Source organism: Macrotis lagotis, chromosome X, assembly GCF_037893015.1.
Source record: "Macrotis lagotis isolate mMagLag1 chromosome X, bilby.v1.9.chrom.fasta, whole genome shotgun sequence".
Classification (NCBI taxonomy): Eukaryota; Metazoa; Chordata; class Mammalia; order Peramelemorphia; family Peramelidae; genus Macrotis; species Macrotis lagotis.
Window position 1 is genome coordinate 207796124 of NC_133666.1, and position 14482 is coordinate 207810605.

Below are 14482 nucleotides of genomic sequence, written 5' to 3' on the forward strand. Positions count from 1 at the left end.
GAGAATTGCCCTGAAACAGACAATGGGAGTTTGAGTTGAGCAACCTGCCTATCAGAGACCTTGGGGGGTTGTCACATAGGGATTGTAAAAATACCAAAGAAGAGAAAGAACCCAACAGTGATAAGGGACTGAGTAGCCTTGGCCACATCTCTACACTATACTTGAGACTCACAATCACTGTATTCAAGTTTTTGTTCCATGCACATTTGTGGTACAGTGTGTCCCAAGTTTATGGGAAAATGGTATTGATTTTTATGGGAAAATAGGTATTGGTCTTTACTGTGCCATCTCTGTCTCTCTTTTTTGTCAAAGAATTTTTTTTTATTAAAGAGTTGTCATATCCATTTAGAGGGAAGGAATTAAAGTTATTTGGAATTATAGATCATGTTTTAATTCTTAGCTATCCATGATTCATTTCACTGAGTTGGTGATGCCTTCAAAAGTAAACATATAGGAGGAGCTCAGTTGAGAAGTACTGAGGTGAATGATACCTGACATTATAGCAGATGATAGATATAACAATTCGAAGTGTGCAAAGCAGGGGGCAGCTAGGTGGCCAGCCCTGAAGTCAGTAGGACTTGAGTAAAAATCCAACATCAGACACTTAATAATTGTCTAGCTGTGTGACCTTGGGCAAGTCATTTAATCCCATTGACTAAAATAAAAATTTAAAAAAAAAAGAAGTGTGCAAAGCATTTTGTTTTCCATAATAGCTGAAGCAATTCACAGCTTCCACAATCCCACCACAGTAATTATAATATATTCTCATCTTATAATCTTTCACAATTAGCACTTCTCTTATTGTTACAAATCTGAAGTAATATTCATCAAGGATTTAAATAATCTACAATTCTTTTGAAAAATGTTTATATCTTTTAATATATTGAGGAATGATATTTTCATCATATGTGTTTCTACTAGCAGTATGTGTGCTTTGACTATTAGACCTTCATTAGATAAGATAGAAAAATTTTCCCAGTCTTATCCTAGTCGCATTAACATTTGTGCAAAAAACTTTTTAATTTTATTCAACAAAATTATCTATTTGTTTTATATTTATAATTGTCATATCTGTTGTCTGGTTAAGCTTATTCACCCCCTAGACACAAATATATAGGTACATGATCTGATTCTCTTATAATATTCTCTTCTAATATTTTTTAGTTAAGTCTTCTAACATATCTACTTTATTATGGTATTTCCTTTCCAAGTTCCCTAGCAATTACTATTTTTCTCAAATAATTTATGCATTCAAGTTTATTAAAGCCTAAGTTATCAAGTTCATTTGATTCAGATGTATATTTATTTAATATGTTCCACTTATCTTTTTCTTTTTTAGAAACCAGTACCAATCAGTTTTATGATTGCTGATTCATAATATTTAAGATCTAAAAGTGCTATTTCTTCATTTCTACTTTTTTTCACTCTTTCCATTGATATTCTCAGGCTTTTGTTTGTTCAAATAAATTTTGTATTAATTTTTCCAACCTGATAGTTTTATTAGTATTATACCAGATATATAAATTTACATTGTACCATTATTTTTATTATATTGGCATTAGTCCAACCATAACCACTGACTATTATTCCAGTTTTTTAAATCTTTTAAGATGTATTTTAGGAAAAATAAAATAAAATTATGATTTAAAAAAAGATGCATTTTGTAATTCTACCTTAAGAATACTTTAGTAGATTAACTCTCATATTTTATTCATTTTTGTAGTTTTGAATGGGACTTCCCTTATGTTTTGGATTTTGGTATTGCAAAATAGTATTCCTTATTTTTGTGCTTTTATTTTGTCTTCTATTACATTATTGAAGATATTTTATGCTAATTAATTTCTTTGGTGATTCTCTAGATTTTCTAAATAAATCATCATGATGCCAGCAAATAATGGCTTTGTCTATTGCCTATCTTTATGTCTTTAATTTTTTCCCTTCTCTTATTGCTATTGTTTGCATGTCTAGAACTATGTAAAATAATAATAAAAAGGAGGCATTCTTATTTTCTTGCAAGAAAAATTTCAAAAGTGGGTCCTTTGTTAGCCTTTTTTTTATCTATGTTTTTCAGTCATGTTAAAGAAAAGTCATACTAGGTATGTACTTTTTGCTTTGTTTTTTAAATGAACATCCTAATGTCTCAAAGACCTTTCCTGATTCCATTGTTAAAGTTTGCAATTTTTGAAGTTATCATTTCTAATGATTATGTTCATTATTATTCTAATATGAACCATTTTTATATTTCTGGCATAACTAGAATAGTTTTCTGGGTTTTGACAAAATCCCTGTAACAGCAAAGAATCCTAAAATGGGGGGCAGCTAGGTGGGACAGTGGATAGAACACCAGCCCTGGAGTCAGGAGTACCTGAGTTCTAATCCAGCCTCAGACACTTAATACTTACCTAGCTGTGTGGCCTTGGGCAAGCCACTTGACCCCATTGCCTTGCCAAAAAAAAAAAACCCTAAAAAAAAAAAGAATCCTAAAATGGCTCTTTGCACAAACCTTTGAATTTATCTTATGTTCTTTACATTGGCAATAGAGATTGGTGACTAAGAGAACTGACTGAAAACTAAAAGGATTAAAGTTCTCCAGTTAATACATTAGGATTTTACCATGTTAGTGTTCTTTTTTTTATTTCTTGTATTTAGCTGTAATTACTCCATATCTAGTGAATAATTCTTTTTAGAAAGGGGAAGAATTAAAGTGAGAAAAGTGACTTATCTGACATATGGTTTTCCTAATGCATTTTAATGTCATATTTTCTTTTTTGGTTATTTGCTGCTGATTCTTTGACTAAAAGGACTTATTCTTTTTAATAGGTAGATTAAGTTTATCAATAGTATGTGGGTGGCAAGAGAAAAAGAAAAAATATAATATCACCATATCTTATAACAGAGTCTGGATGCCATTGATAAATAGTGAAGTCAACAGGAATAGTCATTTTTCTAGGCATAAATAGTAAGTTCAGTTTTTCAGTTGAATTTAGTTATTGAATTCCAGGTGTTAGTAACACATCCAAATAAAGCTGTTTTCTAAACAATGCCAGATATGGTTTGTACCTTGACTCAGAAATCAAGGCTCAAAATTTAGATTTAGAATGAATGACCAAGTGTCTTGGGAGTAAAGGGGATTGACAGGGTACAGTGGGTAAAGAGAAAAGAAAAGCAAGAGTAAAAAAACTTGGATAACAACAATATTTAAGAAGATGAAGAAGTGAGAGATCTAGAACAAAAGGTGGTGTCTATCTAATAAGCCAAATAACGAAAAGAATATCAAAAATATTAGCACGCTCAAGGAAAATGAGAATTGATTTTGGCAAAATAATGTCATCAGTGACTTCTGAAAAAAAGCAATTTCAAAGGAAATACATATAATCAAATATTTTATATATGTTATAGTATGCACTATTTGTTTGATTAAATCAAATTACTATCTAGTAATTTTGTCCAAAGGAGAAAATAAGCTGTTTGCCTTTTGTTTTTAGTAAACTGTTTCCACTATATACCACTTGTTTTTCTACAGCATATTTCATTGTACTCATAAGCTATCTACTAATCAATTTTAGATCAGTGACTATGGCTTATATACTCATTTGATACAGCAAGATGGCATAGTAACTGGAGCTCTGATTCTGAAGTCAATGAATCACTTAACCTTTATTTACTTGTTTTCTGAAATCATAAAATGTGGATAATAATAGCACCTACCTCACAAGGTTATTGTGAAGATCAAATGAGACATTTATAAAGCACTTCACACTTTCTCTTTTTTCCCTTTCATATATTATCTCTTATATTTCAGTAGAATTTAAGAGCCTTAAGAACAAGGGCTATTTTGTTTTTGTCTTTGTGTCTTCAGTGCCTGGAATATATATTTATGCTTATTTAATGAATTAATCAATTATCAGTTAAATAAAACAGCTGTTTACTGATTTATTAAGAACTTTCATTTCATATGGATTCCTGATTTCTGTTGTACTTTATGTAAAGGAAATTCAGTTCATGGCATTCCAAGAATGAGAAAAAAAGATATTGCTAAAATGGAGATTTATAGAACTTGAGGGTCTCACACAATGTTGTTTGCACCTTCTCCTACTTACTTTATCTTTTTTTCTTCCTCTTATTATCACTAGGTTTCTTTCCTATCCCAGTTATTTTTTCATCACAATTTCACATGTCTCTTTTCTGCCAATTCTACTTTCCCAGGAACCTGGAATAAGCATATGTAGTTTTACCATGGTGTTCTAAATATGCTGAATTATCAGTAACACTGTACCAGTTATAGGACAAGATTCATGAGTGTTTGGGAATCCAAATATTCAAAAGCTGCTTCAAGTTTCTCTGTTCTAAAGATCAATCGATTTCTCCATTTCTAATTCTAAATCATAGGATTATAAAATCTCTTTAAACACATGGAACTGGAGGAAAATTTTCCCTTTATTTATGAATTACAAATAGATTTCTCTTTTGTTGTTTGTCCTTCATTCTTGAAGAAGACATGACATCAGGGAGAGATGATGCCATGACAAGCAAGTGATTTGGATTTGAATGAGGAAGTACTGTGTGCTAAACCACCAGCCTCACTTTCTTCTCCAGAGCCATTTAGGTCCACTGGCCAGTCACAATGACTGGAGATGGCCCTGGATGTGAAGCAATCAGAGTTAAGTGACTTGCCCATGGTTATGTAACTATTAAGTGTCAAATGTCTGAGGTTATATATGAACTCAGGTCCTTCTGACTTCAGGGATAGTGCTCTATCCATTGCATCACCTAGGTGATCCCTGAATATGATGGCTTTTAAAATAAAACTTAGTAGATATATAATGAAATATCTGATTGGCAAATCAGCTCTATACACTTTAGTAGCAAGTTTATAGCTATGGCAATCAGCAGCACACAAATTTTTCTAAATAAATAATATATATTAAAACTAGGCAGTATTTTGTCAGTTTTTCCTTTATTAGCATAAAGATAGGGATAGAGTTTATGTACTGTGAAGGCTAGGCTAATTTAGCTTGAAAAAAGATTCAATCATAAAGAAATTCACTGTAACTAGGAAATAATATTTCTGGAGCTGAATCACACATGATACATTTATTTGCAACTAGGATACTTTAGAATGACTAACAGCTACATATTAAAAGTTTTCAGTAGGGTGGCAAGTGTTTCAAAGAGTTGAATTAAAATTAGTTGCCTCTATTTTATCATGAAGAGAGTGGGAAGGGATGTGAGTACCTCCTCCAGACTTGATACAATGCTTGAAATTATTGAATTATAATGATAGATGCTACAAGCTATAGCCAAGACATCTGAGTGTTGTAGGTGTTATTCTAAAATCAGCATGCTCTTAGTCCTGGTTTGATGCTGAGATGAAATGAAAACTTGAGAGATATTAAGCAAAGGAGACTTACTTTGTACAAACCCAGCAAAGGCATACAATAAGAATACAGTGGTAATTATTGACTTCCTTATCTCAATCTGAGCTCATTAGATCAGTAGGTCTTCAAAGTATGGCAACTCTCAAGGTCTTAGACATCCACCAAGTCTGAGAGGCCCCAGCTATCCTGGTTGGAGCCTTTTATGCTCCCAAGCCAGGAAGCTGCCCTAGCGTTGTAAGGAAGTTATCTTAGGGAAGCTATACCAAACAGGTTGCTTTTGAGGAGGAAGTAAAAGAAGCTCTGTCAGGAAAAAGCTGTTCCTATCATATATTACTCTTCAGTATCAAGATTCTAATGAACTTTGTAAAATCTATAAAAATATGAATAATTCTTAATAAATGATCAAAGAATATGAACAGTTTTTAAATAAAGAGAATAGTTATTTTTGTTTATGGGGGGAGTAATGAGGAGGGGAGAAGGGGGGTGATGCTTTGTAGATCCAAGATATTTATTTTAACCACTCCTTGGTGCCTAACAAAGATTCCATCCACTCTGGTGGTTACAGACAGAGACTTCCAGAAACATGAACCTTGGCGGGGTCATAAAAGACAGTTAGCCTGCTTTACAACTTCCAGATCTGTAAGGTGTGCAAGGCCCCACTTAAAATCACAGACTTGTGGGTGATGCAGTAATTTGGAGCAGGGGTGGTTTGTGATAGGACCTACATTTTCCTGGCATGGCTTCCCTGACATCATCCTGCATCCCTACTCTCTCTACCTCCAAACCCCACCTCATGCCCTAGAAACCTCACTGAACCAAGCTTCTCTGTAGTCGCTTCTTTAAAAATGACTGGTTCCAGTTTTCCTGAGACAGCTTCCCACAGTGGGAATTATAAAAGGTTCCTGCCAAGTGTAGCTGTGTCTTCTCAGACTTGCCAGGTGACTAAGATCAGCAGAATCAACACAGCCTGATGACAGATTGACCATATATGTTTCCAGATGAAGATGAGGGCAATCATATCCAAAGAAACTGAATGTCACTGTAGGCATGCTGTACAATCTTAACTATGATTGAACAAAGTAAAGCTCCTTAATTCAATGACGACAAGGGTCTCATTTCATTTCAATATCAATTCTGAATTAAGAGAGCACTAGAGTTAAAGTTATACTTTATATCACTGAGTTCTTTCACTACCTTTTATTCCAATTCACTGTACATGTCTAAAGTGAAATACTTTCCTCTCCTTTTCAGTTCAGAGGTTGAAAATGGTGTGGAGGAGAAAAAGAAGACTAGCAAGTCATCAATACAACAAATGCCAATATCTCCTGAGATAGAATCATTAGACCAGAAAAAAATCACTTGCTTAAGGTAAAGTCCTAAATTCAAACAGAAAATAGATATTTTTAAAAATCTTTTCAAAACTATTCCAGGAAAATGCTTTTTGAAAGATTCATAATATTTTTATTAGAAAATAATGCAATTGGGGTGGCTGGGGTGGGGGCTGGGGGCAGCGGCTAGGTGGTACAGTGGATAAAGCACCAGCCCTGGAGTCAGGAGTACCTGGGTTCAAATCCAGTCTCAAACACTTAATAATTACCTAGCTGTGTGGCCTTGGGCAAGCCACTTAACCCCATTTGCCTTGCAAAAACCTAAAAAAAAATTTAAAATAAAATAATGCAATTTGGGCTTATTTCTTTAATTCATGGAACCTTTCTCATCCTCTTTATGCTATATTTTTCATTTATATGTAAACTGACTGGGGAGGAGGAAGAAAGATAATTTGAAAACTCTTGAATGATAATCTTAAACAATATTTAAATCTCCCAACTGGGAAGATGCAACAGAAGAAGAAGAAAAAAAAAAAGAGAATTTACTGATTTTATCAACTGATTGCCTTCTGGGAATATATATCAGATTATTTCTTCTTCCTCTAAGCAATGTAATGGAATGCATTGAAGAATAATAATGTTAGAATTTTGCAGCCTTGTATATATAGCAATTCTACCACACTCATCTCTTTTAACTTAAGGTGAGCATTAGGCTATGGGTATAGTTGGAAAGAGGGTGGCAAAAGTAGTTGATATAGCTATCAAGGAGAAGGATTCTGCTGAAAACTGAGGAAAGAGTGAAGTGAAGTGAAACATGACAGATACTTCCTAAAATGGTTGCCTCAAGAAGCAGTCAACATTGCATGGAAGTGTCAGGGGATGATGAGAGACAGATCATACAACCATACAACCAGTGTCTGACAGAGGCAGCTCTTAAACCCAAGTCTTCCTAATTCAAGTTCTGTAAACCTTCCATAACAAATTGCCTCTCAAAATTACAACAGACACCAACAAATATCACCTCCCCCCAAAAAGAAATTTGATTAGTTTCTACTATATTAATCATTCTCTAAGGGAACCAAGGAACAAAAATTCTTGTCAGAATCCATAGGGATAAATACTAGCCAATTAAGTGACTCTTATATGAAAAGGCTCAATCCTGCCTTTTGAATGACAGTAAGTCCCTTTCTCTTATTGAGTTCCTCTTTCCTTTTGGTAAAAATGAGGCAGTTGGACATAGTAACCTCTAATATCCTTCAAAATCTCTAAAAACTAAGAACCTCTGAGGCCAGATTTGAACTCAGGAAGATGAGCCCTCATAACATCAGACCCAACACTCTTTCCACTATGCCACCTAACTGGCCCTGACCATGATCAAATACAAAATTTTGTATTAATATTTGATGCCATTCATCAACTGATTCCTTCCTACTTTTCCATTCTTTGTCTACTTTACTCCCCTTAATGCACTCTAAAATCCAATGAAATTGTCTTCTTATTGTTCTTCACATGACACTCCATCTCTCACTTCCATATTATTGTACTGACTGCTCCACTTGCCTAGAGTGTTCTCTCCCCTTAGCTCTGTCTCCAAGTTGTATTGGGTTCCATAAATGCTCATCTTAAATTCAGTCTTCTGCAAAAGGCCATTCCTAGTTCACTCCAATGTCATCTTACATTTTTATGTATCTTCAATATACAGATATTTGCATATCGTCTCTCTCATTAGAATATAAGTTCCTTGAGGACCAGAGTCTTGTTCTTGACTTTCTTTGAATCCTTAATACTTAGCATAGTGCCTATACCATTTAATGAATGTTTACTAACTGGAGCCAGTTTGTGAAGTATTTTAAGTGCCAAAGGAAGGAATTTATGTTTTCTCTGAAAAGAAATTTTAAAAAAATAATGACGTCTCTGACTTTTGCTTAAGGAATATCACTTTGGCAGTCTTGTGGATTGATTGATGTGATGTGAGACTTGGGTTGAGACCAGCTTTTATAATAGAACAGGTAAGAGGGAAAGAGGGCAGTCACTGTATGGGTAGAGAGGATCAAAATTTGAGAGGTATTGTGGAGGTAGAAATGCTAATCATGAAGTTTAAAAATGTTTTGGTTATGATCTAGTTTCAGTTCAACTATATTACAAATACATGAAAGACTTGATTCTGGCCCAGAAGTATTTAGTGGCAAAAATTTTTATTTATGTATTAGTGTGGTTAGCAGAAGCTAAAGAGATAGAAAATAAAGGCTATGAGCTGCTCGGCTGAGGGAATGAGCAAGAGAGAAAGTAAAGACAGTTAAGTGCAGGAGGAAGAGGAACAGCAGCAGCAGCTGCTACAGTCAAGAGGGAGAACAGTTTAAGGGAGAAAAATTAAGGACAGTTATAAGCACAACTGGACTGATAACATTCCTTCATCTGGAGTAAAAGTCAGATTTATATAGGGGAGAATCACATGTACTTGCTAGGAAAAGGTGGTAAAAGGGTAAGGGAGAATTTTGGGGAATGGATTGACATTCCTACTCAGTGGAATAACATCTCTAAAGAGACTGAAATGATTCCCAACATCTCAATATCCCTTTTTTCCTTGGATTAGCCCTGGGGTGGATTTGGTAAAGAAAATAAGATTTATCTTCCAGTAAGGGTTGAGGTGCTAAATAACAATGGGCTAAGAAATCAACATGTTTCCTCTAATATTTCCTCTACTACAATTTCTCAACTGACAATATCAGAGGCAAGATTTTTAGCTTGTCTCCCCTTAATCGAAGTCCAGTACTTCCACTATACCATATTAGTTTTCTTTTTCTTTTTTCAGCTATACTTTAATTTCTTTTAAGTTTAATACCCTCTTGGGTGTGCCCAAAGAGAAAAATTTGTGCTGCATATTGATTCTGAATTGACCAAGAAAATGCTGAGCATGACCCTATCTACCTTCTGTAAGGGATTTAAATCCATAGGTGTAGATATGTATAAAGATAGAATGAACATCTACACCCATGGATACTGTCCTATTGCAGTAGTCTCTAGATTGTAAACCCTGTAAATCCCTATCAGGGAATTTGATTGGACCCATTTTCATACATATCTGCAGTGCCATTTGATGCCATTTATCAACTGGTTCCTTTCTATTTTTCCATTCTTCATATACTCTACTCCCCTTAATGCACTCTAAAATCCAATGAAACTGTCTTCTTATTGTTCTTCTCATGACACTCCATCTCCCACTTCCATGTTATTGTACTGACTGCTCCACTGAATCTCTGACTCAAAATGAAGTAAGTCCTTCTAGCAAGAATTTCAGAATTCTCTCATTCAATTAGGAGTCATATTTTCTTCCACAGGCTGGTTACTGGTGTGAAAGAATGATTTTTCAATACTATATTGTGAAAGAAGATTAATCCCTTTTAAAGAATGAGACTTCAGGGCAGCTAGGTGGCATAATGGATAAAGCACCAGCCCTGGAATAAGGAGTACCTGGGTTCAAATCCGGTCTCAGACATTTAATAATTACCTAGCTGTGTGGCCTTGGGCAAGCCACTTAACCCCACTTGCCTTGCAAAAAAAACCTAAAAAAAAAAAAAAGAATATAAGACTTCATATGGGTCAGCTTGCTCCCTAGTTAAAAATTGAGATTCCTAAGGTATCTCTCCCTATATTAATCCCAAACCTAGAAGAACAATGCTCAGTATGCAAGAGACCATTCCCCACCCCACCCCCAACCTCCCCTCCTGGAAGAGACAAGAGAAGAATTTATACAAAGATGATAATCTGCCTGGCATCATCTTTAGTAACAATATTGTACAATTTCTATGTTTAGGCCACTAAGGAGATTGATTATTTTCCCTATTTTCAAATGGCATTAGTCTGATTTCTTTCCCAGTTCTGGGGGATCATCCTGGAGATGGTCTCCATTACCTATGGGTTTTATTAGTAAATCCCAGAGAATAAAATTTCATGTCTAATCTATATATGGTATGTTATTTTTAATCCTATGTTTTTAAGGTTCTTAGAGTTTTAGGATTTACACCTGAGATTGTAAAGACCTGGTTAAGATTTCTTGGGGCTTACAAACTGAATTCATTCAACTCTTCTAGACTGACCAACAATGGGTCTCTTGGTCATAGTTTTAGCCCTGATTTGTTCAGAGGGAATATGTTATTTATGTTCTTCTGTTTGGGTCAGAAACCTTCTGGATCTTACCTTCCCAGAAGATTTTTTTTCTTCTTTTGGACTATGCAATTCTTTTTTCCTATCTTAATCACTGAGAAACCCTGAGGGTCTTACCCTCCCAGGTTCCTCTTCTTTTTTTAAATGGTTGATCATTCTTGGCCTTTTTTCATCCATCCTTTCTCTCTTACCTGACTGTAATCTCTGGATGGGCATTGTCTTAGTCAAACCATGACCTGGGAAAGACCTAGCTTTAAAAGGTCAAGGTCTTCTACTAAATCCAAAACCATCTCAGGTCGTTCTGATCTATATCTAGTCCCTGGATCCAGATGACTCTAGTGACTTTGCACAGCACCCCTCATTTAACTCCAAACTTCAAAGTTTAACCAGTACGGTTGCCATACACTTCTATATGCCAATATACTTTCAATATGAATATTAACATAGTCATGTAATGATTCACTTCAATGATAGTGATGTGCAGTGGGGTCCATGACTGGGGAGACATAAACTATCAGTTGAATGTCATGGTATCACCTCTCTAATATCATGGTTTGAGAACAAAGAATAAATATCAACCTGAGATTCTGGGGAAATCACTCTTTTTTTTAAAGGGCTAATGTTTGTGCTTATTTTATGTAGTTACAGGATTCAAGCTTCCCCAATTGACTTTTGCCTGGGACTACAAAAGGTTTTGATCTAGAAAAGAAATTTAACCATTTTTTGTGTAATCCTGAGGTAACTATGTAGAAGAACAATCGTGTGCTGCTTCCAGACCAGAAGGCAATGAGTCCTGATTAGCACAGAGAGGATAATGCTACATAATTGTTTGAAGGATTTGATGTCAGAGAGAGACTTTGGTGATGTGAAGAAAGGACCTCAGTTGAGTTTGTTGAGAAACTTCTGATTAGAGAACTAGAGCCTTCAAAGCAACAAGCATGTATGAGAGTGGGTCCATCTTGTAATTGAATCTTCAAGGCTTTCAACTCTAGATTCTACTGAGATTGGACCTCCCCTAGTGATGTCATTTTTTTCTCCATTTGTGTGTACAACCAGCTTAAGCAGTCTCTTAAGGCAATAGGAAATCTCATATTTAGAATTCTCTTGGTAAATTAGAAGTTACATTTCCCTTAGCTTAAGTAACAGAGCTATATGCCTCTAAGTTAAAGAAATATTTTACTAGAATATTTCATACTTGTGTAATACTTCTTGTGTATTCTTGTGTAACAAAAGAGAGTTTGGCAAATAGGCAAAATAATGTATAATTAGAATATCAGTTTAACATTTGCCAGATTAATGAGCAGGACATATATTAATGAGTTTCTGATTCATCACCCTTTTAGATTTAGTCATTTTGCTCTAGCTTATTGGAGAAAAATCTAAAGTTTAAATTTACTCTTCATGAGTTAAAAGAAAAGAAATTGAATCACAGACATGATCAGTTCTCCTTCCATGCCTTTATGTCTTTTTAACCAACCCGAAATGCCATTCAAACTCTTAATGAATCCAAGTTCCACCTATCCTTCACAAAGTCCACCAAATTATCAATAAAATCCAAATCATAGATACTTCTCATTCTACTTATTTCTAGAGTACTCACTGTCTATGCTACTTATTTTTGTATTATATTTCACATTTTGTATGTGTATTTCTGTTCCCTCAAATGAATTGTAAGCTTCCTAACGGCAGGTATTACCTAGCAAAATATTTTTTACATATGACTCAGTAAATATCATTACAGTATCTAATCTAATATCCTTTAATAGTTTAGTAATATTTCTTGATCTCTATAGTTTCGATTAAAAAAACTTATTGTATAAGGTCTAATTGAGGACTGTAGGTTTCAGGATGTTTACACACACACACACACACACAAACACACACACATACACACAAAGTGCAGAGGGTCTGTCCTTTTTGATAGATCTAAGGGAAAAGGTTTTATCTGTGCAGACCTTTTCTAATGTGCATCTCAAAGAATAGCTTTCAAGTTGTGTATTAGATGGAGGGTCATACTGAAAAGACAGGAAACTGCTCTGGTTATCTAGACAGGAGATGGATTCTTATCTTTCTTATCTTTTTAACACTTTGGTAAGAGGAGACAGTAATCCTGGAGAAAATAGGATCTTGTCAGTTTGACACAGAAGTAGATCTTATGGGTAGGTTAGATAATCACAAAGCAAATAAATGACATACAAATGTATAACCTGATTGGTTAGCCAACAAAAGTTTTATGATTCTGTGTTCATTCTGTATAAATTGTCCCCCAAAATTTCTGTTTTGGTTGTCATTTGTAAGGATGCCATTCACCCATGGGTTTTAGTAAGATCCTAGAGAAATAAACTTCATTTATAAAACTAAATTTGTTGTTTCATTTTAGCCAAAGGGGAAATTATGGTTAACAATAGGAACACACAGTCAGGGGAAGCAGAAGAGGCAGAATTGTGTCTGACTTCAGATTGCTGCAATTCCTTACAACCTGGGTTGAGCATATACAATAAGATCATGCCTGTCCTACTACTATTAGGCATACACAAAGCAAATAATGAATCTGATACTGTTTGTACTTCCTCAGTCATAGACCCCATCACGTGTCATTGTCATTGAAGTGAATCTGTTTACATTTATATTGAAAATATAATGGTATATAGAGCTGTAAAACAGTTGTATTAATTAAAGTCTGAAATAGAAAATTCTTTTTTTTTTAATTTAACATTTCTACAACTAGGTTTGTCTTTCTTCTAAGGTCTATTTTTTGGAGTGGAGGATGGGAAGACAAGGGAGGTGTTCCTCAGAAGGTCAAAAAAGGTGTTAAATATGAAAGAGTATTATTACACAGACTTCCAAGTCTTAGAAGTAAAAAAATAAATTGTTATATCATAGGATAATAAAATAATCAGGACAATTAAAGGAAGGTCAATGGAGCAAGACCAAAAAAAAGATTAGCATTATGAAATCTAGGATTTTTCTCTCTCTAGGTCAAAAACCAACAGTGATGGCCTGTCCTTAGTGAGTGATAGTAAGAGTGATTCTAAAACAGACAACAAAAATGATTCTAAGGCTGAAAGGAAAAAGTCACACTCTACAAGTCAGGTAATTCTACAAGTTCTTGTTCTTCTCCCTCCTATTTTTTTCTTCCTTTTCCTATGTATCTCCCTCCATTTAATAAACTATAAGATAGCCCAAATTCAGGTTGCAAGTAGAATGAGAAAGATTTAAATAATCAGCAAGCTTATAGACTCAAGACCCTAGCCATCTTTTAAAATTTTATGTGCTGTGATTTTTTTTAGATGAATCAAAATAGAAAACATCAAAGAAATCAGTAACATAGATTGTAAGCAGCCTAAAAGTAAGGAGTATGTGCCATTTACCTTCATTTCTCCCTTAGTGCTTAGCACTAATCCTTTGCACATAGTTTTGTGAATTAATTGCATTAAAATTTGTAGAACTGGGTTTGATAGATTTAGATGCATACATCTAATGGCAAATTTTGTTATCCTTTGGAAGAATCTTATGAAGTGTTTACTTATTTTAACAATATAGTAACTGAAGCCAAGGAAATTAAATCTAGTTTATTTCCTTTTTGATGCTTCTAAAATTTCATCTCATTTC

At 34.4% G+C, this 14482-nt stretch overlaps 1 protein-coding gene across 3 annotated transcripts in view; it reads left to right on the top strand.

Annotated features, from left to right (window-relative positions):
* Positions 1-14482, top strand: part of GRAMD2B (GRAM domain containing 2B) — an 88542-nt gene that overhangs the window by 52812 nt on the left and 21248 nt on the right. For 2 of the 3 annotated variants that reach the window (XM_074206710.1, XM_074206711.1), the window contains exons 2-3: positions 6630-6746; positions 13849-13963. In XM_074206710.1, the coding sequence (XP_074062811.1) occupies positions 6630-6746; positions 13849-13963 (232 nt within the window). The remainder of the gene's footprint in view (positions 1-6629; positions 6747-13848; positions 13964-14482) is intronic. The other variant, XM_074206712.1, reaches the window with a different exon arrangement.